General features: G+C 40.3%; 1 protein-coding gene and 1 pseudogene across 3 annotated transcripts in view; one reads left to right on the plus strand and one right to left on the minus strand.

The window, feature by feature from the left end:
- Positions 1 to 1,375: 1,375 nt before the first annotated feature.
- The window catches only part of ENTPD7 (ectonucleoside triphosphate diphosphohydrolase 7), a 62,993-nt gene continuing 40,495 nt past the window's right edge, over positions 1,376 to 23,873 (minus strand). For both annotated transcript variants that reach the window (XM_081247690.1, XM_081247689.1), the window contains exons 8-14: positions 22,216 to 22,272; positions 19,667 to 19,800; positions 15,274 to 15,440; positions 12,838 to 13,162; positions 10,517 to 10,602; positions 8,671 to 8,832; positions 1,376 to 7,164 (exon numbers count right to left, since the gene is read on the minus strand). In XM_081247690.1, coding sequence (XP_081103816.1) covers positions 6,933 to 7,164; positions 8,671 to 8,832; positions 10,517 to 10,602; positions 12,838 to 13,162; positions 15,274 to 15,440; positions 19,667 to 19,800; positions 22,216 to 22,272 — 1,163 coding nt within the window. In that variant the 3' untranslated portion in view covers positions 1,376 to 6,932. The remainder of the gene's footprint in view (positions 7,165 to 8,670; positions 8,833 to 10,516; positions 10,603 to 12,837; positions 13,163 to 15,273; positions 15,441 to 19,666; positions 19,801 to 22,215; positions 22,273 to 23,873) is intronic.
- On the plus strand, positions 13,582 to 14,234 carry LOC308619984 (receptor-binding cancer antigen expressed on SiSo cells-like; annotated as a pseudogene). Its single transcript has 2 exons — positions 13,582 to 13,594; positions 13,685 to 14,234. The product of its transcript is annotated as a receptor-binding cancer antigen expressed on SiSo cells-like (transcript).

Raw genomic sequence — 23,873 nt, forward strand, 5'->3', positions numbered from 1 at the left:
GAAACTTCAAAGCTTTTGCACAGCAAAGGAAACCATAAACAAGACCAAAAGACAGCCCTCAGAATGGGAGAAAATATTTGCAAATGAAGCAACTGACAAAGGATTAATCTCCAAAATTTATAAACAGCTCATGCAGCTCAATAGCAAAAAAACAAACAACCCAATCCAAAAATGGGCAGAAGACTTAAATAGGCATTTCTCCAAAGAAGATATACAGACTGCCAACAAACACATAAAAGAATACTCAACATCATTAATCATTAGAGAAATGCAAATCAAAACTACAATGAGATATCATCTCACACCAGTCAGAATGGCCATCATCAAGAAATCTAGAAACAATAAATGCTGGAGAGGGTGTGGAGAAAAGGGAACACTCTTGCACTGCTGGTGGGAATGTGAATTGGTACAGCCACTATGGAGAACAGTATGGAGGTTCCTTATAAAACTAAAAATAGAACTACCATATGACCCAGCAATCCCACTACTAGGCATATACCCCGAGAAAACCATAATTCAAAAAGAGACATGTACCAAAATGTTCATTGCAGCTCTATTCACAATAGCCCGGTGCTGGAAACAACCTAAGTGTCCATCATCGGATGAATGGATAAAGAAGATGTGGCACATATATACAATGGAATATTACTCAGCCATAAAAAGAAACGAAACTGAGCTATTTGTAATGAGGTGGATAGACCTAGAGTCTGTCATACAGAGTGAAGTAAGTCAGAAAGAGAAAGACAAATACCGTATGCTAACACATATATACGGAATTAAAAAAAAAATGTCATGAAGAACCTAGGGGTAAAACGGGAATAAAGACACAGACCTACTTGAGAATGGACTTGAGGATATGGGGAGGGGGAAGGGTAAGCTGTGACAAAGCGAAAGAGAGGCATGGACATATATACACTACCAAACGTAAGGTAGATAGATAGTGGGAAGCAGCCGCAGAGCACAGGGAGATCAGCTCGGTGCTTTGTGACCTCCTGGAGGGGTGGGATGGGGAGGGTGGGAGGGAGGGAGATGCATGAGGGAAGGGATGTGGGAACAGATGTATATGTATGACTGATTCACTTTGTTATAAAGCAGAAACTAATAAAAAAAAAAAGAGGGAGAGGACTCAAATCAATAAAATTAGAAATGAAATAGAAGTTACAACAGACACCGCAGAAATACAAAGCATCCTAAGAGACTACTACAAGCAACTGTATGCCAATAAAATGGACAATCTGGAAGAAATGGACAAATTCTTAGAAAGGTATATCCTTCCAAGACTGAACCAGGAAGAAATAGAAAATATGAATAGACCAATCACAAGCAATGAAATTGAAACTGTGATTAAAAATATTCCAACAAACAAAAGTCCAGGACCAGATGGCTTCACAGGTGAATTCTATCAAACATTTAGGGAAGAGCTAACACCCATACTTCTCAAACTCTTTCAAAAATTTTCGGAGGAAGGAACACTCCCAAACTCATTCTATGAGGCCACCATCACCCTGATACCAAAACCAGACAAAGATACTCCCAAAAAAGAAAATTACAGACCAATATCACTGATGAATATAGATGCAAAAATCCTCAACAAAATACTAGCAAACAGAATCCAACAACACATTAAAAGGATCATACACCATGACCAAGTGGGATTTATCCCAGAGATGCAAGGATTCTTCAATATACGCAAATCAATCAATGTGATACACCATATTAACAAATTGAAGAATAAAAACCATATGATCATCTCAATAGATTCAGAAAAAGCTTTTGACAAAATTCAACACCCCTGGGGCTTCCCTGGTGGCGCAGTGGTTGAGAGTCCACCTGCCGACGCAGGGGACATGGATTCATGCCCCGCTCTGGGAAGATCCCACATGCCATGGAGCGGCTGGGCCTTTGAGGCATGGCCGCTGAGCCTGCACATCTGGAGCCTGTGCTCTGCAACGGGAGAGGCCACAACAGTGAGAGGCCTGCGTACCGCCAAAAAAAGAAAAAAAAAGAAAAAAAAACTACAACGAGGAATTACCTCACACCAGTTAGAATGGGCTTCATTAGAAAATCTACAAACAACAAATGCTGGAAAGGGTGTGGAGAAAAGGGAACCCTCTTGCACTGTTGGTGGGAATGTAAATTGATACAGCCACTATGGAGAACAGTATGGAAGTTCCTTAAAAAACTGAAAATAGAATTACCATATGACCCAGCAATCCCACTACCGGGCATATACCCAGAGAAATCCATAATTCAAAAAGACACATACACCCCAATGTTCACTGCAGCACTATTTACAATAGCCAGGATATGGAAGCAACCTAAATGCCCATCGACAGATGAATTGATATAGAAGATGTGGTACATATATACAATGGAATATTACTCAGCCATAAAAAGGAACAAAATTGGGTCATTTGTAGAGACGTGGATGGATCTAGAGACTGTCATACAGAGTGAAGTAAGTCAGAAAGAGAATAACAAATATGGTATATTAATGCATATATGTGGAAACTAGAAAAATGGTACAGATGAACTGGTTTGCAGGGCAGAAACTGAGACACAGATGCAGAGAACAAACGTATGGACACCAAAGGGGGAAATTTGGGGGTGGGTGGGATGAATTGGGAGACTGGGATTGACATGTATACACTAATATGTATAAAATGGATAACTAATAAGAACCTGCTGTATAAAAAAATAAATAAAAGTCAAAAAAAGTAATCTCTAACCAACTGTCCTATCACTTTCATAGAATTTTTTATCATATAAGCACATTACAAAAATCAGCAAATAAGTCAAACAAGTAAAAATGTAACTCTAGGAAGCTAAAGATGTTTATTTTGTAAAACTTCACCAGGTGGGAAAAACTGGGAAAGAGAGACCAATCTGAATTGGTTGAAAGTATGAATCATGGAATATTTTAATGTGATTTGAACTGGGATTTCAAAGTGTTCACAGGTAGAGTTTCTTAAGCACTGATTTCAATAAATAAGAATTGTCAGTAGCGTAAAAAAAAAATCTCCTTTTCTGAAATTGAGGTATGATGATTGCTTTTGGAAAGTCCATTCCCACCAACCTTAATGTCAGGGACTATGGATAAAGTAGGAAATGACCACTGGTTCTTCTGGGCAGCCTGATCTTCTAAACCAAAGGCCACAATCCTCTTCCTGAAACTACTATATCACTTCTCTACCTTCTCTGCCTTTAGTTCCTTAGGCCAGTTCTTCTCCCTTTGGAACTGGCCTCAGATCATCTTGTCCAGCCATCTTGTTTTATAGATGAGAAATGAACCAGAGAGGGCAGGTGATTTGCCTGGGGTACCAGAGCTACTTAATGACAAAGCCAGGGCTAAAATCCAAATCTGCTGTTTGGAAGCCTGCTGTTCTTTGCCCTAAATCACACCACCCACTTGTCTTTCACTCCTGACAAAAAGCAGAACACAAAACTATGAGAATAGGGGTGAGGGGTGCATCTAAATAATACCAGTGAGAAGTTATTATATCTCAAAAATATAAATATGGAGGTGATAATAAGTGTTAATGCCTAAAATGACTAGCTTAGCAAGCGTATGGCAGACTCAACCACATTTTAATAATCACTGCCTAAGGCCTCTGAAGTTAAAGAAAGCTCTTAGGCTGAGGAAGGCAGAGGCAGAATACTTTGGATAACATTAGAAGAATAAGTACAAGGTTTGGGGAAAGTGCCTAAAATTTCCTAGACCAAGGAAAATCAATTCAAGGAGCTAAGGTACAGAGAGAAAGATGGTATAATTTGGCTTAGAATTAACTGCAACTTAAGTGAATGTAATGCCAATTAATTGGGTATTATACATATTTTTATTATGTTCTCATGATAAGAATTCAGAGAAAAGTGATGGGCTGTACCAACATAAAGAATAATAAAGCTTCACTCCTATAAGCCACTGGCTCAACTTTGACATTTATGACCTATCTCAGTAATTAAAGCACTGAAACAGTTCAGGTTCATTGCTGCTGTTATAAGGAAGACTGCTTGGTAAGATTCAAAGGAACCAGTGGAATGTGAATTTTATGAAATCATAATTATTTTCACATGAGAACCGCTCAAAATGCAGAAATGCAAATAGAAATCTTTAAAAATCTTTTAAAACTGAGGGCAAAAACAGGGTTAAAGGGAAGTTAGACGGTCTGATTCTATAAGTAAGAATATTTCATTTTGAGAAAGTAATATATATAATTGGCACTCAGCAAGGGATAAATGGCTTCTGTTTCTAGCTAATGAGATTTGATTTAAAATTTTTAATTGGGAGCAATGGAAGAAGCTCAGGAACCAGAACCAAGAGCAAATACTCAGTTTTTCTGAGGGGTATGACAAAAATTCGTCCTTCTTATTTTTATACCATGGAACTCTAAGATGCCTTACTCACTGCAGTAGACAAGCCTAGATCCTATAATATTAAATAATAAAAGGATATAACACTAAAAAAATTCAGGGCTTCCCTGGTGGCGCAGTGGTTGAGAGTCCGCCTGCCGATGCAGGGGACACGGGTTTATGCCCTGGTCCGGGAAGATCCCACATGCCGTGGAGCAGCTGGGCCCGTGAGCCATGGCCGCTGAGACTGCACGTCCGGAGCCTGCGCTCCGCAACGGGAGAGGCCACAACAGTTAGAGGCCCGCGTACCGCAAAAAAAAAAAAAAAAAAAAAAAAATTCAAAGACTAATTAAAATAAATTAAGAAATACATTTATATGGAAAAAATGATAAACAGGTATCCTGAGTTTCTCAACTATAAAAAGAACACAATAATCTGAAAGGTTATCATGATGAGCAAATAATATACATAAAATTCTTAAAGATGTGTCTGGTACACAATAAGTGCTTTGCAAATGGTAGCTATTATCATAGCCAGGATGAAGAATAAGTTTTGAGCTAATTAGATTGGACTAATCACCACCTCCTCCATGCTTCAGTTTCATTCTGAGCATACAAATGTGATCACTGTTAGCCAACTAGGCAGCTTTTGAGATCTTTGACTAGATCACACAAGAAGACCAAAAATAGTATTTGGAAACCAAGGTGAGGGGAAAAGAGTTACCTGAGTAGGCAATGGCTAGCAAAACATATTATGACATTATTTATAAGCAGCATTCATAAGGCAAGGGGTCACTCACAGTACAAAGATAAGAAGTCAAAGAAAATCAAGGCAATTTAGAAACCTTAAAAATTAAAGGAAACTGCTGTGACATAAGCCCTAACGAAAAGTAAAAAGTACTTCGAAAGGAACCTGTAAGACTCTTTGCTGGAACCATTTTTATCTAATTTGAAAACAATTCAAGACTCATGATCTTTTCACCTACCAACCAAGAGTCAGTATACTTATTTTCAACCCATTTTATTTCTAGGAGGATTTGGATTTATTTTTCTTGGTTTTATGAAGCACTTAATTCCTTTCTCCTCCCAGTATGGAATTTATTTTTTAAGAATTCCACTTTCTTTTCCCTTTAAAGTCAAGGACCTTTCCCCTACTCATGTAATCCTAGAACTCAAAGCTGACAAAAAAGAAAACTGTTTTAACTCTGGGAGCATATTCTTGGGCAGGACATTTAAGGCTACATAGAGGAATGGTTATTAACATATAAAGAAGGTTCCACGGGGATGAAAAAGAAATCCTTGTGCAATTTGAAGGCTAAATGCAGAGAGAAAAAGCAAAGCTCCTGAAGGGTAGGAGATAAAAATGTAATTACTATGGCTTTTCCTCTCTCCCCATTAATGGAAATGCTGTTTATGACTGAGAAATCTCTTAAGAAATATTCTGAAAGTTGCCAGGTTAACAGATTTATGTTTATTCCAAAGTTTGGGATTTGTTTCTTTTCAAATATTCCAAGAGTCAAACTGAGAGAACTTCTGTTTCTCAGAAAAACATTAATAAATAAGAGGTTGGATTTTATTGCCTTTGTCCACTCTCCTGATACTGTTCTTTCCTTCTTTAAAAACAATCCAAATGCATCCCTTCCCAAAATACATATTGATCTTAGCAGTGAAATAAAGGAACTCTTTTTTTTTTGAATCTTCCCACATAAGGACTCATAAAAATAGGCTTGGAGGACAGTGACCTGAAACCAGACAAGTCTAGGTCTCCAATTCCCATCACAGTTTCTCCAACCCTACAAGCACACTTAAGGTTCAAAAAGAAAAATTAATGCCCAAACAGCCTGTGAGGCACATAGACATGGAAAAATTTTCTATCCTGGTCTTACCAGGCATCAGATAAAATATTGTTAAAATTGTCAATGGACCATTCATTTAGAAAGGGTTCTAACCTTTTAAAATCACAAACTAACATCAGCAACAGTATGTCAGGGATCTTGGACCACACTCACAATGGCTTCTTTGTTGAGTAAGCAAAGAAGCTGTGTTATTTTGGTTGCCTGGAAATTCTTATTTGTTCCGCTGAACTGCAAAGATCTTGGATCCCTATTAAAGGCTGTGGATCTCCACATAAGTGATATCTCTGTTACAGAGAAAGAAGGGGCTGCTGCATTTGCTAGAATGTCTTCGGCTTTGAATCAGACGCTCCAAGTTTGGTTTCAACCAGACTTCCAGTGTGCCCGATGCCAAACTTCAAGCTTTAAGCAAGGGGAGAAAAGTCTAGATCCCAGGAGCACACCAAATCACTCAGATAAAGGAGTAGAAGCATGCTTCAATTGGACTAAAGTTGGTTCCCTTTGTTAGCACCAATCTCTCATTTAGTTCTTCATAGACTAAATTACAGCTTCTCTCGGAGAAGAGGACCTGGATATTGAGAATGAATTAAAGTAGGTATTAAAGTAGAAATTTCAAGGCCAAATATCCACAAAGTCAGGCAAAGCAGCATCTGAGGCCAGTACCAGAAAGTGGTGGAATTCAATGGGCAGCAATTCTGAATACTTGAGTTCCCCTAGAACCTGTCCAGCCTCATGGCCCAACCTGTACCCCAATCATGGGCACCACCTCCTCGATCCACAGTAAGTCCAATGGGGTTGAGGCTCGACTTTGTCGGTGGTGAATTCGGCGTAGCCGCAGAAGGTACAGGATGATGGCCAGTAGCACCACCAGGATACAGGCGAAGAAAAGATAGTGGTTGTACACAAAGGAGAGACGGAACCAGCTACCATGGGCCTGTCGGGCACCTTCCTGCCGTAGATCCCTATGGAAGAAGGTGGAAAGAAATGTTAGTTTAGGAGAGAAATATTTATGCCGATTTAAAAGAGCCAGTGGTTTTACCTATTTACTCCATCCATGTAAACATGCTATAATACCAGCTCCACAGAGCAAGCAAAGCTGAAGCATGTCCCCAGGCCCAGAGCTGGTATGTGTGATTCTTTCTGTACCTTCCTTTCCCTGGCCTAGAGGGAGCCTCACAGCCCTACCCCCTCTAGAATCTGGGAGCAAAATTAGAAGCCAAAGAAATGAACAGTAAGACAAGACTGGTCATCTGTCAAATAAGTCTTAACAGTGACCCCATACCACCCTGGCCTACACAGTTTGTAAATATAGTGCTAATGAGAACAGGGTGGCCCCTGAATCTAATCAAGAAATCAGAGTATATCTAAACCTTAAAAAAAAAAAAGTTGCTGTGCTTCCTGAGGATTTAGGATTTATCTAGAGAAAGCTGTCACTTAATCAATTGTATTGTAAACCGTAGAAAAAATAGACATGTAAACCTAAGTGCAGTGATCTGTCTAGAACAGAAGCCCTTCTCTCATGGTCCAGATACCAGATCCATTTTCATTCTGTTTGACCTGCAGTGTTTTTTAAAAATGTGAATCTCCAAACAGAAAGACCACATATAAAATATGGATTTCTGGCTTCTCGACAAAGGAGAGCTGGCAGATGCTGGGACAGCACTTCTGCATGACGTTAATCAGCCTTTTGTTTGGGGCACATACTCTCCAGTTCCCCACTTCTCTCACCCGCCTGACTTCTGTATTGAGTTTAAAGAAACAGGCACCAAAGATTAAGAGTTCATCTTAGTTTATTTGAAATAGTCCAGAGGAGAGAGCACCTAAAAATTATCCCAAATATCTTATGGTACATAAGCGCAAGACATCCCCTAAAAGCATCTCAGGTCCTTTGTTCTAATTCTGGCCCACCAAAAAGCCTTCCAAGTCAATGATATGATCTCTAGAGTGACTCTACCCATTAGGAAAGATTGCTGTATAGGAACAACATATCCCAGTCCTCTAGTCAGATAAGATAGTTCCAGAGTAACTTTAGTTCATCAGTCAGTATCTTAGAAGTTGTTAGTAAGAGCTCAATTCTAAAGACTGATTTGTTGTAGATAAACAAAACTGAATTCCTGGGAACTCCCTGGCGGTCCAGTGGTTAGGACTTGGCGGTTTCACTGCCGAGGGCGTGGGTTCAATCCCTGGTCGGGGAACTAAGATTTCACAAGCCACGCGGCATGGCCAAAAAAAACCACTGAATTCCTGAAATTGCAAAGAAGCACATACTCCAGACCAATAATTCTCAGACTTCTTTCTGTTTCAACATGCCTGGTAAGTAATAGTAGTTTCACGTGGCAGTAATAAGGGGAGTTTGGGTGGGGTTTTTTTTTTTATTTTTTGAGGGGGAGGTTACTTAAGAAACCTATTCTGAGGCACCAACTAACATCCTCTAAGCTCAAGATGCCAGCTTGGTCAGTCCACTTTACCTGAGTGGTAAGAAGCGTGTTTTATACAAAATGGCTCCCAGTGTCCACTGAACCTCTCGGTCATAGACCAGCTGGGCTGTCTGCAGATTTGGGTAGTCATAGGGAAAGTGGAATCCTTCATGAAGAACTTGGTACATCCAAGCTGACTTAAAACACTGATATCTGTGTGACAAAAAATAATGAATTTTTTTTAAAGAAGGAAAAGAGGGACTTCTCTGGTGGTGCAGTGTTTAAGAATCCGCCTGCCAATACAGAGGACGCAGGTTTGAGCCCTGATCTGGGAAGATCCCACATGCCGCAGAGAAGCTAAGCCTGTGCGCCACAACTACTGAGCCTGTGCTCTAGAGCCTGCAAGCCAACTACTGAGCCTGTGTGCCACAACTACTGAAGCCCACATGCCTAGAGCCTGTGCTCCACAAGGGAAGCCACCACAATGAGAAGCCTGTGCACTGCAACGAAGAGTAGCCCCCGCTCGCCGCAACTAGAGAAAGCCTGCGCGCAGCAACGAAGACCAAATGCAGCCAAAAATAAAAATAAATAAATTTTTTTTAAAAAAAGAAAAAGAATTCAAATGCTTTCTGCTAGTCCCACTAGATGTCAAAAAGACTTCTCTTTCCCCGTTTCACCTTCCTCACCTCTAGGTGGAGCCAAATCTGAGCTTCCTTTATGTTAACATTTACCACAAAAGTGAAGAACACCTCTATGCAATGTTAACAACACTATTGTGAGTACGTTTTACTTTTCTTTTTCTTTCTTTTTTTTTCTAACAGCCCTTATCTTCAGGGAGAATGCTGAAATATCTACAAATATGATGTTTTGGATTTGCTTCAAAATGACTGAATTGTGGGGTGGGAAAACAGATGAAACCAGAGGGCTGGAAGTTGACAGCTATTAGGAGAGAAGCTGGGTGACAGATATTCAGGAGTTCATTATACTTTTCTATTTTTGTTTATGTTTAAATTTTTTTTAACTAAAACATTTACAAAATGGGAGGACTGATGAACCAAACTGGCAAAATATTGATATTTGTTGAAGCTGGGTGACAGTTACACGTGGGTTTCTGTTACTGTTCTTTCTACTTTTCTGCATGTTTGATATTTAATAAAAATTTAAAAATAAAAAGACCACCACTTTTGATTTAAAACCACTTGGAGAGAACACTTTTTGGTAACCACCAGTTTCCCTTGGCTTCACTAAAATAAGCTCACTATTTTGGCCTCTACCCTTCAGAAAATCAAAATCTGAAATAACCAAATTCTCCTTCAACATAAAATCCAATCTGCACTATCACTAGCTCTCTCTCACTCATTGTTTATACACTTTTAAAAAAATTTAATTTAACTTAATTTTTTTGGCTGTGTTGCCTCTTCATTGCTGCGCACAGCCTTTCTCTGGTTGCGGTGAGCAGGGGCTACTCTTTGTCATGGTGCTTGGGCTCCTCATTGCGGTGGCTTTTCTTGTTGTGGAGCACAGGCTCTAGGCACATAGGCTTCAGTAGCTGTAGCACGGGGGCTCAATAGTTGTGACATGCGGGTCCTAGAGTGCATGGGCTTCAGTAGTTGCAGTGTGTGGGCTCAGTAGCTGTGGCGCACAGGCTCTAGGGTGCGTGGGCTTCAGTAGTTATGGTGCGCGGGCTCAGTAGTTGTGGCTCGCAGGCTCTAGGGCGCAGGCTCAGTAGTTGTGGTGCACGGGCTTAGTTGCTCCGTGGCATGTGGGATCTTACCGGATCAGGGCTCGAACCCACGTCCCCTACATTGGCAGGCGGATTCTTAACCGCTGCACCACCAAGGAAGTCCCATTCATACATTTTAAGGCCACATCTAAGGGAGAAAAGGAAGTTACTTACTTGAGTCGATGCTCATCTGCATGTGATGAAAAGAGGCCATTCTTGAATCTCTGAGTGAGTACTGACCAAGCCATGCCACAGTAATCCTGGAACAACCACAGAGAAATGGTGCAACATGAAATGGGAGGCAACCTGTAACTCCACCACAGTCATAGCTGTTCTATTTGTAAAGTTACTTGTGGGCTACTAGTTGACAAAGGAAAACAGAAATGGCATGTTCATTCACCAAACACAGTGCCAGGTCCTGGGCAAGGCAAGTCCCTGAACTCAGGCCACTGAGTGACTTGAGTGACCTGGGAATAGTCCTTTTTATTCCTATTGACTCCACGTTCACTACGAAGCCTGCCTGACATGGCTCCTGAGCCTCTTAGGCTTCAGAGATGGGTAAGGTTAGGACCAGGAGTAGCAACATCAAAAGCCAAACAGAGCTTCATTCTATCCTACGTAGGACTGACATGAGTAGGTCAAACAGATGGAACAGAAAATGGTCAAAGATCTATCACTGGGACTTCCCTGGTGGCACAGTGGTTAAGACTCCACCTGCCAATGCAGGGAACACGGGTTCAAGCCTTGGTCCAGGAAGATCCCACATGCCGTGGAGCAACATGCACCACAACTACTGAGCCTGCACTCTAGAGCCCGTGAGCCACAACTACTGAGCCCGTGTGCCACAACTACTGAAGCCTGCGCACCTAGAGCCCATGCTCTGCAACAAGAGAAGCCACCGCAATGAGAAGCCCGCGCACCGCAACGAAGAGTAGTCCCCGCTCGCCGCAACTAGAGAAAGCCCGCTTGCAGCAATGAAGACCCAATGCAGCCAAAAATAAAATAAATAAAATAAATTTATAAAAAAGCAAGATCTATCACTGGCCTGCCTCTGTGTTGTAATTCTCACCAAAGGAATCATTCCTTTTGGTTTGTTTAGTAAACTAACATTTCCTGCAATGTCTACTATGTGCCAGGTGCTATTCTAGGTGCCAGGGGGATCCAGCAGTGAATAAAACAGACAAAAATTTCGTTCCTTACGAAGCTTACTTTCTAGTGGTGGGGGACAGACAATAACCAAATATACATGCATACATACATACATATACACATACATACACAGAGTGGGTTAGATGACGTAAGTGCTCATGGGAAAAATAAAGCAGGAAAGGGAAATAGGTAATATTGGGGAGGGCTGCAATTTTGTATAGGATGGCCAAGGAAGGTGTCACTGGGACGATAACAGTTGAGTCAAAGTTAAAAAAAAAAAAAGGGCAAACAAAATCATCTTTTACCTAGGAAAGAAAACATATTAAGCCACTAGCAGTTTGGGCAAGTAATAACTTGAGCCCTTTGATGTTCAAGGGAATAGGATTTGAGGAAGTTTTAAAATGAGAGAAAGATTCAGGCTATGGACACTTAGGGGATGCTGGAAAGGAAAGGGAATATGAGGGTATTCCTAGAGGCAAGGGCAAATACAAACCAGGTTTTCCTCAATATTTCTTAGGGACTGCCTTTAGAGAACAGAATAGTACAAACACTGCAGATATTATTCCTTTTGGAAGCCTTATACCAAGCGAACCTTAGAGAATTCTAAGAAAGCAGAAGGGAAAGAATAAAAAATATAAGAGAGGACAGACTCCCCATACATTTTTCTGATAAAAGAGACAGATACACAAAAATTAAAAAGAGATGAATCCAAATTAAAGCAGACACTGTAGAAAGCTAGCTAAACTTTTACCTGTCCAAATAACTAATGCTTTAAACCTATAAGATGCTTAAGTCCTAAATGTGCTCTAAGTGCATGTTTACTTCTTTTGCAATTTAAATGCACTATCATTGCTTTTTGCAACATCTTTTTAATATTCTAAGTGACCCTATACCATCCTGGCCTCTTAAAACTCAAGGTAAGAAAATGAAAGTGGACTTGCCCACCTGTGTGACATCATCTCCAAAAGCACATTACACCTGGGAACAACCAGTAAGGGAAAAATGCCTGGAGATGACACTTTTGGCCACAAACATTAATTAAGACTATTGGAAAGTTGGAGGAAAAACCATTAACCACCATGACAATATTAGACCTGGGTGATAATCTGGGTAATAGGACACCCATGGAAACCTAAGCTTAATTAATTAGAAGGCAGTATAGCACAGCAGGTTCCTTAACTTCTCTAAGTCCACCTCCTCATCTGTAAAATGAGGGCTCACAGGGCTCCTGCCAAGAATCCAGTGAGATCATGCATGCAAAGCCCTTCGCACGGCATCTGGTACAAAGTTAGTCGTACAATAAATGGCTGCTGCCAGGATGAGTCACTTTATTATTAATAATTTACCTGAGCAGCCTTGGCAAATGTTGGCCCGTGGTAGCGGCCACCGATGCGTAACACATCCTCTGTACAGTAAAAGAACTCGGAGAAACCGTAGAACTCGCTGTTGTTGAAGTTAATGGGTGACTGGTAGATGCCATTCAGCGAGGCCTGGCTGGTGCTGGAGCGAGCCAACAGGGGGCTCAGCATGGCCCCACAAGCCACCCAGTCCCCTCTTCCTCGGACATGAAGGACCTGGCTGCTCCTTTCCACCACATCTGTGAGTCCCACAGGCAGACAGGGATCTAGAAATGGATTGTCGGGACTCAGACCTGTCTTCTGGCCCAGCAACCTGTCACAATGACAAAAACAAACAAAACACATCACTACTGTACTCAGCCTCCTCTGAGATGCTTCCCAGATGTCTTGTTATTCTTCTACATGACACCCCTAAAAACAAGGATGGAGTGTTACCACGTAGTTGTGTCACATGAACATTTAAATTATGCAAATTCAATTTAGAAAAAGAAATATGGCAGTGATTTCGTTCAACCTTTTAGTCAACATGTATATTTCCCAATGTATAGTGAAATTGGAGATGTGAATCTGCTGTTCTCCCTCTGGTCTTCATTCCCATTTGCCTGTTAAAAGTGAAAAGATCTCACCATTCTGAGCGCAATTCTAATGTTTAAAAAAACAATTGGGAGGAGGGGAAGTGGGAAGGGCTGAGGAGTGTCCTGAGGCGGGGACCATGGCAGTGGTGCAGTGGCGATGGGTGGCAAAAGTGACTGAGTACATGCCCAGCTCTGAGGGGGAAGGGAGGGGCAGGTTTTGATTCCCACCATGGCCATCACATAGCTCTGGTTAATTAAAGTCTGTACTTGTCTAGCAACAGTATTCTCATTCCTAAAGAGATTAATACGCAGATCTGGCCAAAGATGGAAATTAAGTAGAGACCAAATAACTTGGCCAACTACACAGTTAATTATTCATCAGTTCCTAAGACAAACGTTGAAGAGTGGACTTCCTGGGATGAAGATGCACCCACAAGTGTAGAGATTGAAGGAGGGAATGGGAATGTGGCAACACAACAAAATGCTTTGGAACAAGTGGAACCTACTTTAAAGATGTGACATCACCTATAAGGAAAACTCAGAAAATTATTAAAAAGAGAGAAACATTAAGTTTTAACATCCCAGGAAGCACAGGTTTCTCTATAGATTAGCAGATACACAAGATGAATAATCAATCTTCTGAACTAGGTAACTTAGATACATGGTAAAAAAAAAAAAAAACCAATGCATGAGAAGAAGATGATGCAGCCTCTTCCGAGGCAGCAAAAAACATGATACAGAGATAAAAGAGCAGCAAAACAACAAAGGAAGGAAATGCAAGAGGAAGCACAGTGGCTGAAGTTGGTGTGAAACTTTCACAGTAATTGTTCTTCAGATGCCACAGGGTCAGCAGGAGTGATCTGAACTCCATAACCCAAGAAACATTTGTATGGATTTAAGAGTACTTTCAGAATACAAACACACTGCTTGGTTTTAATGCATTCATCAATCATCCAGATAACAGGATTCTCCCAAAGCACCTTGAACTCTTAGGAGTTTAGACTCAGAAAAACAAAAAAGACTTATGAGACAATATCTTCTTTAACATGCTCCCAATATAAGACAATTGACTACTGTAGAGAAATTATTACAAATGGGATAAACCAGTAGCTCTTCAAGCCACTGTTTCCAGCTAAACAAATGGGGGTAAATAGTTTTATGGTGGAAAAGAACTCTGCTCTCTATTATGCTTTCCTTTAATGTGCATAATGATAAAAATAATTTTAAATGCTAAGAAACCCACAACTATTTGTACATTATGGTCTAAATACTTCATCTGGTACACAAATGAAGAATCAGTGGTCTGTCCAATGCTGGAGGAAAAAATGTCTATTCTGGACTGAAAGAGAATATTTTAAAGGCTAATTTTAACTACTATTTTAAAGGCTAATTTTGATTAAGATGGTTTTAATCTTTTATGCACACTACGGAACCTTAAGTCCCACATAAGATGCAACTCCACTGTAATTCAGCAAACATGTCCTGCGCACTTCCATGTATTGATAGAATGAATTTCCAGGAGCTACATTACACTGCACAATTTAAATTGGTGACTTAATTGATCTCACTTATCCTGTGATACCATATCTGAAGATGGGCACAGCAAGAAGTCACCACAATAAGCCACTGTACATTTTTGAGTCCTAATAACAAGATTAGAAGGCACTCTCAAGCAGATCAAGTGGGACTACTAATAGAGGGTCTCTAAAAGACGCTACCCCATTGGCAGGGGTGGTCAGAAAGGAGAAAGCAAGGACGTATCTATCTAGTAGGATGTAACCATTTTTTCCTAATATCTGCAGCCTGACAACATTCTATTTCAGAATCACAGATCCCATGTCAAACATACCTGTTTTTGTTAAGAGTTTCATTCATCACAAGGTCTTCATAGCGCTGCCGGGCAAAGTTGCCCCCGAATCCCAGAAAGGTTGTGACGTAAACCCTATACACATGTTCAGTGTGTTGCACATCACAGCCCAGGTTGAACTCGGCCAGCAAGATCTTCGCAGCTTCTTCCTGTAATACGATGTAAAGGGAACTTTACTTGTGGTTGACTTCTAGAAAGGTATGACGTTGCTAATACACTAGATTTCATCTGCTATGACTACTCTTTAAAACGTCTTGTAGCGTTCTTTCATCCTCACAGTATTAATTTAAACAAAGACATAAAATGACAAGACTACACAAAAAGGAACAAATCAGAGACTAAATAACAAATTAGAGACTAAAATACTTCCTGTAGTTAGATAGAAGGTAGAATCATTACAGATGATGTCATTATCTGGCGTGTACTTTTCTGATTTTCCAGTTCTCCAAAATGGGAATGTACTATTTTTATAATAATAAAAAAAAAAATCCGGGGGCTTCCCTGGTGGCGCAGTGGTTGAGAGTCCGCCTGCCAATGCAGGGGACACGGGTTCGTGCCCCGGTCCGGGAGGATCCCACGTGCCGCAGAGCGGCTGGGCCCGTGAGCCATGGCCGCTGAGCCTGTACGTCCGGAGCCTGTGCGTCCGGAGCCTGTGCTCCGCAACGGGAGAGGCCACAACAATGAGAGGCCCGCGTACCGCAAAAAAAAAAAAAGAAAAAAAAAAATCCGGAGGCACATAGTTTTTTGAGGCAGAAGCCTGGTGTGTCTCCCTTTGCTATCTTTTTCTACTTCACCCAAAAAGAAAAAAAAAATCCTTTGACAAAAATAAATTTAAGGAATTTGAGAGATCATAATGAGATCTATTCTATGGCTTTTTCTAAAACTATTCAAGATGCCTTAATATTCCCTGTGACAGATTTGAGGATTAGAAAAGTTCAATTTTATTGTACCTCTGTTTTTGTGGGGTTTTTTGACTTCAGGTACAGAGGCTGAATTAGTCATATTCCTCAGTTCATGGCACACTATCATGGCAAAGCCCCACTTTTGTTTTATTTATTTACTTTCTTTTATCCTCATACTCACTGCCATTCTGGCTCCTGCCACAGGCAACCATTCTAATGTGCTTAATATATAGTATTTGTTTGTATGTATTGTTGCAAAATGGGATTGTTTTGAATGTATTTATTTTAAATTTCTGAAAATGCTACTGTGCCCAGCAATTCCACTCCTAGGTATATACTCAAGAAAACTGAAAACATGTCTACACAAAAATGTGTACATGAGTGTTCATAGCAGCATTATCCATAATAGCCAAAAACTGGAAACAACCTAAATGTCCATCAGCTGATGAATGGATAAACAAAACGTGCCATGGTCACACAATGGAATGCTATTCAGCCAAAAAGGGAATAAAGCACTGATATCTGCTACAACATGGATAAGCCTTGAAAACTTTTGCTAAATGAAAGAAGCCTGACATAAAAGGCCACATATTTTATGGTTCCATAGGCAAATCCATAGGGACAGAAAGTAGATTAATGGTTGTCAGGGCAGGGGAGAGGGGAATGGTGAGTAACTGCTAATGAATATGGGGCTTCTTTTTTTTTTTTTTTTGCAGTACGTGGGCCTCTCACTGTTGTGGCCTCTCCCATTGCAGAGCACAGGCTCCGGACGCGCAGGCTCAGCGGCCATGGCTCACGGGCCCAGCTGCTCCGTGGCATGTGGGATCCTCCCGGACCAGGGCGCGAACCCGCATCCCCTGCGCTGGCAGGCGGACTCTCAACCACTGCGCCACCAGGGAAGTCCATGGGGCTTCTTTTTGAGGTGATGAAATGTTCTGGAATTTGACAGTAGTGATTGCACAACTTTGTGAACGGTACAAAAAATTAGGTAGTTAGGATTATTTAAAATGTTTAAAGTGCTATTGTGTTATGTCTCTTTGTTTCTTTCCTTTCTTTACTAAGCACAAAGATCCATTATATTGCTATGTACACATCTAATTTGTTGCTTGCAAATATACTTTGTATACCAGTGTTGCTTTCTAAGTCTACACACACACAAAAAGCCATTTGTTTAAGACTTTAAGGCTCAATGCCACCTGTCACCTATTCCTTAGTATCAGAACCATGCCTTCATTTTACCTGTTGAATACATACTAACAAATATAGACTAAACAGTCTCATAACCTAGTTCCCCAAATCTGCAACCCCACCACAGACAATCTCTTCTGAGTGCCAAACCCACATTTTCAACATACCCAAAACTGAACTGCTTGGTGATAGGACTTCAGAGCTAGAGACCAGAAAGATACTCTCATCCAAACCATACCTGTGTGCTTAGCATCAACCCTGCCCTCTCCCCTGTAGTCTCTCTCTCTCAGTGACTAGGTTCTTCACCCCTTCAGTTACCTAAGCTGGACCCTCAGCATCTGGCCATCCCTTCCTGCCCTACCCACATCACCACATTACACTGTTTTTTTACTCCAAAATATCCCTTGAAATCTGTCCCCTCCCTTCCATTTCCACTTACACTGTCTAGTTTAGCTCTTTAGCACTTCTCACCCAAGGTTCCCCGACCTACAGTCTTTTCTCCTGACACCAAAATTATTTTCTTAAAAAATAGATTGGGGGGCTTCCCTGGTGGCACAGTGGTTGAGAATCTGCCTGCTAATGCAGGGGACACAGGTTCGAGCCCTGGTCTGGGAGGATCCCACATGCCGCGGAGCAACTAGGCCCGTGAGCCACAACTACTAAGCCTGCGCGTCTGGAGCCTGTGCTCTGCAACAAGAGAGGCCGCGATAGTGAGAGGCCCGCACACCACGATGAAGAGTGGCCCCCACTTGCCACAACTAGAGAAAGCCCTTGCACAGAAACAAAGACCCAACACAGCAAAAATAAATTAATTAATGTCAGATGCAGGCTTGTGACATCCTCTGTCACATAGGGGAGGACGTAAGTCAGGCACCAGCAGATAAGCAAAGATTTCACTTTAAAAGAAAAAAAGAAAAAAAGAAAAAAAATAGATTGGAACTCAGTCACACAATTAACATAGTCACAAAATTCAGAGCTGGGGACCTTCAGAGTTTAATTATTTCACAGATGATGAAACTTAGGCCCATATGACTGCCCTACTCAAAAACCTTTGCTGGTTCCCCACTGTCTACAGATAAAAAAGCCAAATCCCCTAGCATGACACCCGAGACTCCTTATGATCTAACTTCATCTTATCTTCCCAGCCTTCCCTATTACCACACTTGAAAATCCCATACTGCAACAGGCTATTCATCATTACCTGGACCTTCTGGGCTCTTTGCTGTTTGCTGTGCCTTTGTGAATACTGTCACCTCCATGCAGATGGCCTTCCCTCAACCTCCACTATGCAACAGCCTACTATCATCCAAGGCCCAGGTAAATACCTTACTTTCCACGAAGGCAGCATGGAAGGCTCCTATTCAAGCCTTTGCAAATGGGGTTGACCCTGCCAGTTTCCACATTGCTGTGGCTCTCTGTTTAGACCCAAGGTTCTCAACCAGAGGTGATTTTGCACCCCTAGGGGCATCTGGCAATGTCTGAAGATACTTTTAATTGTCAAAACTGGGAGTTTGGGGGAAGTACGGGCGTTGCTGCACCTGACAGAGGCCAGGGATGCTGCTAAACATCATATAATGCACAGAACAGCCCTCCACAACAAAGACTTATTCAGCCCAAAATGCCAGTAGTGCCAATGATGAGAAACCCTGGTTTAGATCAAATTACAACACTGTCATGGTCTGCCTGTTATCACAGGCTGTCTCCACTGATAGATTACAAGCTTTTGGGGGCAGTGTAACATGTCTTATTTCTTGCACATACTAGGTGCTAAAAAATGTTTTATTTCTTTTTCCTCTGTGTGATGAAACTTCTCCCTCAAAATACATTTTTACATTCTAGTCAGGTAAGGAATAACAGAAGCACAAGCATGGAATCATCAGTAAAGGAAAGGGAATAACATTTAATTAACAAGTATGTAACAAATACTGTACTCCAGGATTTATATTATCATGTTTAATCCTCAGGCAACTCTTCTAGATAAGTAGTATAGTTATAATTGCTAAAATGTATTAAATGTTATTACATGCTGGGCAGCTTGCTAAGTGCTTTATACACGTGGTATTATTTCATCCTCACAACTTTATGGAGTAGATACTATTATTATTCTCTTTTTACACACGAGGAAACTGAGGCTCAGAGAGGTAACCAACCCAAGATAACACAAGCTAGCAATGATCTGAACCAACATTTGGACCCAGGCCATTTGGTCTAAGTCCAAACATAGTGCCCTTCCTCCTCAAAGACTGGCATTCCTAGCCACTGAATTCCCCCAAAAGGTAAAATACCTGTTGTGGAGAAAGGACAGAAGTTGAGGTAGGAACTTCATAAGCAATTTGGAGAGAGGCTCCTCCCATATCCAGTATCCCTACTGTCCTTCTGCGTCCTGTTGCCAATTCCTGGGGAGCCTCGGCATCTGATTCTGAAATAAATAAGGGAACAGAAGGGGGTCTAGTAATTAAAAGCCAAAATTAAGTTTAAAGGGAAAAAAACCCCAGAAATCCCTTAAAAAATTGAAAGCAAACTGAGATAAATTAATCTAACTGTACCAACTATATATTATACAGAGAAGAATTACTTTAAGTGACTTAAAACATGGTTATTTTGACTATGTATCTCTTGTAGAATATATCTTAATGACAAAAGAAACAAATAACTTAAACTGCATTCCAGTAGTTTTACTGGTAATACATTATGGGTATTATTATTTTTAAACAATTAAACATATATTATGAAATAAAGTTAAATAAATGTTTATGTAAATAGCTTTAGGAATATTCAGCATAAGAGAAAAAGGATTTGATTTTAATATAAAATCAAAGAAGTTAAACAGTAATCTTATAATCTTAAATATGAATTAGAACTATCACTATGAGATCATGATTTATTTTTCTTTTTTAAAAAATACACATTTCCTAGCTGTCCACTGAAAAGGCCTAGAAGCGATGATAATCCAGGAGCAATGAGCATCGCTGTTGTCTAGACCACAATCTCTAAACATCATTTTCCACTAAAAGAAACAAGGGCTCCTTAAAAAAATGGCTGATGCTAGGGTCTAAGAGTAGAAAAAGTACAAGATGAGCATAGAATACCATGGTATGCCCATATGCCAGGGAAACAGAAAAGACTACTGGGATCATGTTAAAAGGGTACAAGAGCCAACTTAAAGGTTGGCTCCTACCGGCCAATGATGGTAAAATTTGAGCACCAAAAAGAATAATGATGTGATGGACTGCAATGCATCAAATAAATTAAAATCTGCAAGTTCATAAGGATACTGAAAAAAAAATTCACTGGTTACCTTCGGAAGTTGCTAGGACACCAGCTCATTATTCAAAAACTTGATAAATAAAAGCAAAGAATCAAGGGTTCGTTCTGTCTTTCCCATAGGAACTATATTTCAGGATAACCAAATGGCCAATGAAGAAAATTTCATTATATAAAAATCCTAACTGTTAAATGCAGAAAGAATGACAGAATTAGAAAAATCACCATTCTGCAACCTCTAATGAGAAAACAAATCTAAGTAACGATCACACTTGGCTGCTATAACCATTAGGTGAAAAGTGGATGGAAAAATTTAATAACAGATCAGATCAGACAATACCTGAACCCTGAACACCTGTTCAGTCTTAACATGACTAAAAGTAAGACAACCAGATATTACAAAACTCCTGATGTGATACAGCAGGAAACAGCACCACCTATGATTTATTCTTGCCAAAAGAACTGAATCTGAGTCTAATCAAGCTTCTATACCTAACCTCCAGTTTACAGAACAAAAGCGGGGGAGGGGATGAAAGACATGTTAAAGATCCCACAAAGATTCAGTCAACCAAATCCAGAATGTGGCAAATTCATTCCATCAAGTGACCCAGATTTGGTTGTTTTTTGGTTGTTGGGTTTTTGCTGTTGTTGTTGTTGTTGTTGAATGATTTGGAAAAAAGTTGGAGGGCAGGAAGGTTAACTATTATAGATTAAAAGAGACCTATCAATCAAATATAATTTGTGATCTATGTTCAGATTCTGATCTGAACAAGACAACTACAAATAAATATTCTTGATACAATCGGGGAACTCTCTACCTGTGCATGAGATGGTTATCAATACATGATATTAGGAATTGTTAATTTTGTTAAGTTTAAAAAATGGAACTGAGGGGGAATTCCCTGTCTGTCCAGTGGTTAAGACTCCATGTTTTCACTGCTGAGGGCCCAGGTTCAATCCCTGGTTGGGGAACTAAGATCCCACAAGCTGCATGGCATGGTGCAGCAAAAAAATTTAAAAAAAAAAAAAGAAAAAAATCAAATAAAAATGGAACTGTGGATATTTCTGTCTGTTTGTTTTGAAACTCATCTATTAGAGGTATTACTGAAGTACATGAAGACAAAGTGATTATGTGTGGTGTTTGCTTCTAAAAATCCAGTAGGGTTACAGCAGAAAATAACACAACATTGTAAAGCAATTATACGCCAATAAAGATATTAAAAAAAAAATCCAGTAGGGAAAAAAACCTGTGTTGTATGGAAGGAGTGTGGGAACAAAACAATGGCAAACTGTTAATAACTACTGAGACTAGGTAATGGGTTCATGGAGGTTCATTTTATTAATTACTCTACTTTTGTGAATATACTTTTGCCTGAAACTTTTGAATATTAAAAAGTTAAAAAGAAATAAAAGAAAGCAAATTAGGACTGGGAAATGAAGCATCTTAAGTTTTGAAAAAAGAAAGAAAAAAAAAGAAAGAAAACTCAAAATTAGCACTTACATGCTACTGATAGGTTATGACATAAACGTTCAGCCCTTAGAACTGTCATAAGAAGACAATACTACTCACCATCCTCATGGTCGAATCTTCCCAAAACAAAGTTGATTCCAATCCATGCATAAACCCCTAAGTAAGAAATAAAAGCCCTTGCTTAATTCTCTACTGCTATAGCATGTATATACCTCTCCCAGGGCTGCTCTTTTCCTCCTTTTCTTGGAAAAAAAGTGATAACAGTATTTTATTCCACATTCTCAGTGTATGAATTTAAAATCTTTTATCTTGTGATGTTTTTCCCTTTTAAAATTATTTGCATTTTCTAAATTTCCTACAATGAATAGGAATTCATGTATAAAAATAAATGTTAAAAGATAAAAAATCATGGAGTTCTAGTTCTGGGCAAGCACACTCACCCTGTCTCCCCACTGACCACAAGTGTAAACTCTGGATAGAATATATGGAGCAGCTTTCTGAGAACTCTGAAAGTAAATGGTAGTGGGCACACTGGGACAGAGATCAGACTTTAAAGTACCACCAAAACCACAGTGAGTTTCCCATTTTTCCCCCTCAGATACTGCCTGGCCTGGACTCAAAATCAGCTTGAAATACAAAAGTACACACCAGATGTGGACAGAAAGGACTTCAAGACCTTGCTTTGTGGTCCAAGGATCAGAAAAGGGGACTCCAAAGGTTCAGAAAGAGTGGTGAGAAATTCCCTGCTTTTTAAAAAATTCTGTTCTCTCCTACCCCAGGCAATCCTGCAACAGCAGAGGTAGAGACTGGGTAGATGCCTAAACCTCTGAGGGATGTGAATCCTTCTTTCTGACCAGAGGAGCTACAGCCTCAAGAGCTGGGGCAAATCCCTATTGCTTTTTTTTTCTCCCTCTGTCCTCTACCACTTAGCCTTGGCTACAGATGCAGTCATGGGAAATGCATGGCAGAGTGGGCAAATTAAATCCCTGGCTTTCTGACCTAAGGACCATGAACGTGAACCTCAGGGAACCAGAAAGTACTGGGGAGACTGTGGAGAGTGGGGAATAAACTGGTGTAGGAACTCCTGGGCTCACATGCATGATCTGACTCTAAACAACATATCAAAGCTTTTGAGAACTGACATACTGGCTAGTCAACACATTTGTATGGGCTGTGCCCAGGTTCAGACTGGCCACTGGCTGGCACACACATGGGACAAATACAAATAGCCGTGCCAAAGCTTTGAAAAATGAATCAACAGAATCACAGCCCACAGAAGGCAGGTCAGAACTTAAGGCTTGAACCTAACCAGTCTACTAAGACAAAAATTAACATTCTCTTTATGATTGAAACAAGACCCAGGGTCTAACAATGTAATATTCAAAATATCCAGGATACAATATAAAATGACTTGTCATACAAAGAACTAGGAAGATCTCAACCTTTCCAATCTCAAGGGAAAAGATGCCAACCCTGAGATGACACAGGTGTTGGAATTATCAAATAAAGCAGCTATACAGCCAGGAAATAAGAGCAGTCTTCCAATGAATGGAAAGATAGAAAGTCTCAGCAAAGAAATGGAGTAAAACCAAACGGGAATTTTAGGACTGAAAAAGGCAATACTGAGATTGAAAAAGGTGAATCTTTTCCTTTATGTGAACTGCAACTAGAAGACAAGAGATTTTCTGTTTTTCAAGAAATGGAAACATAATTCATCATACAGGCCACATTTGGGCTACATGAGAACATGCATTCAA

Source organism: Mesoplodon bidens (assembly GCF_964165515.1).
Source record: "Mesoplodon bidens genome assembly, chromosome: 1".
Classification (NCBI taxonomy): Eukaryota; Metazoa; Chordata; class Mammalia; order Artiodactyla; family Ziphiidae; genus Mesoplodon; species Mesoplodon bidens.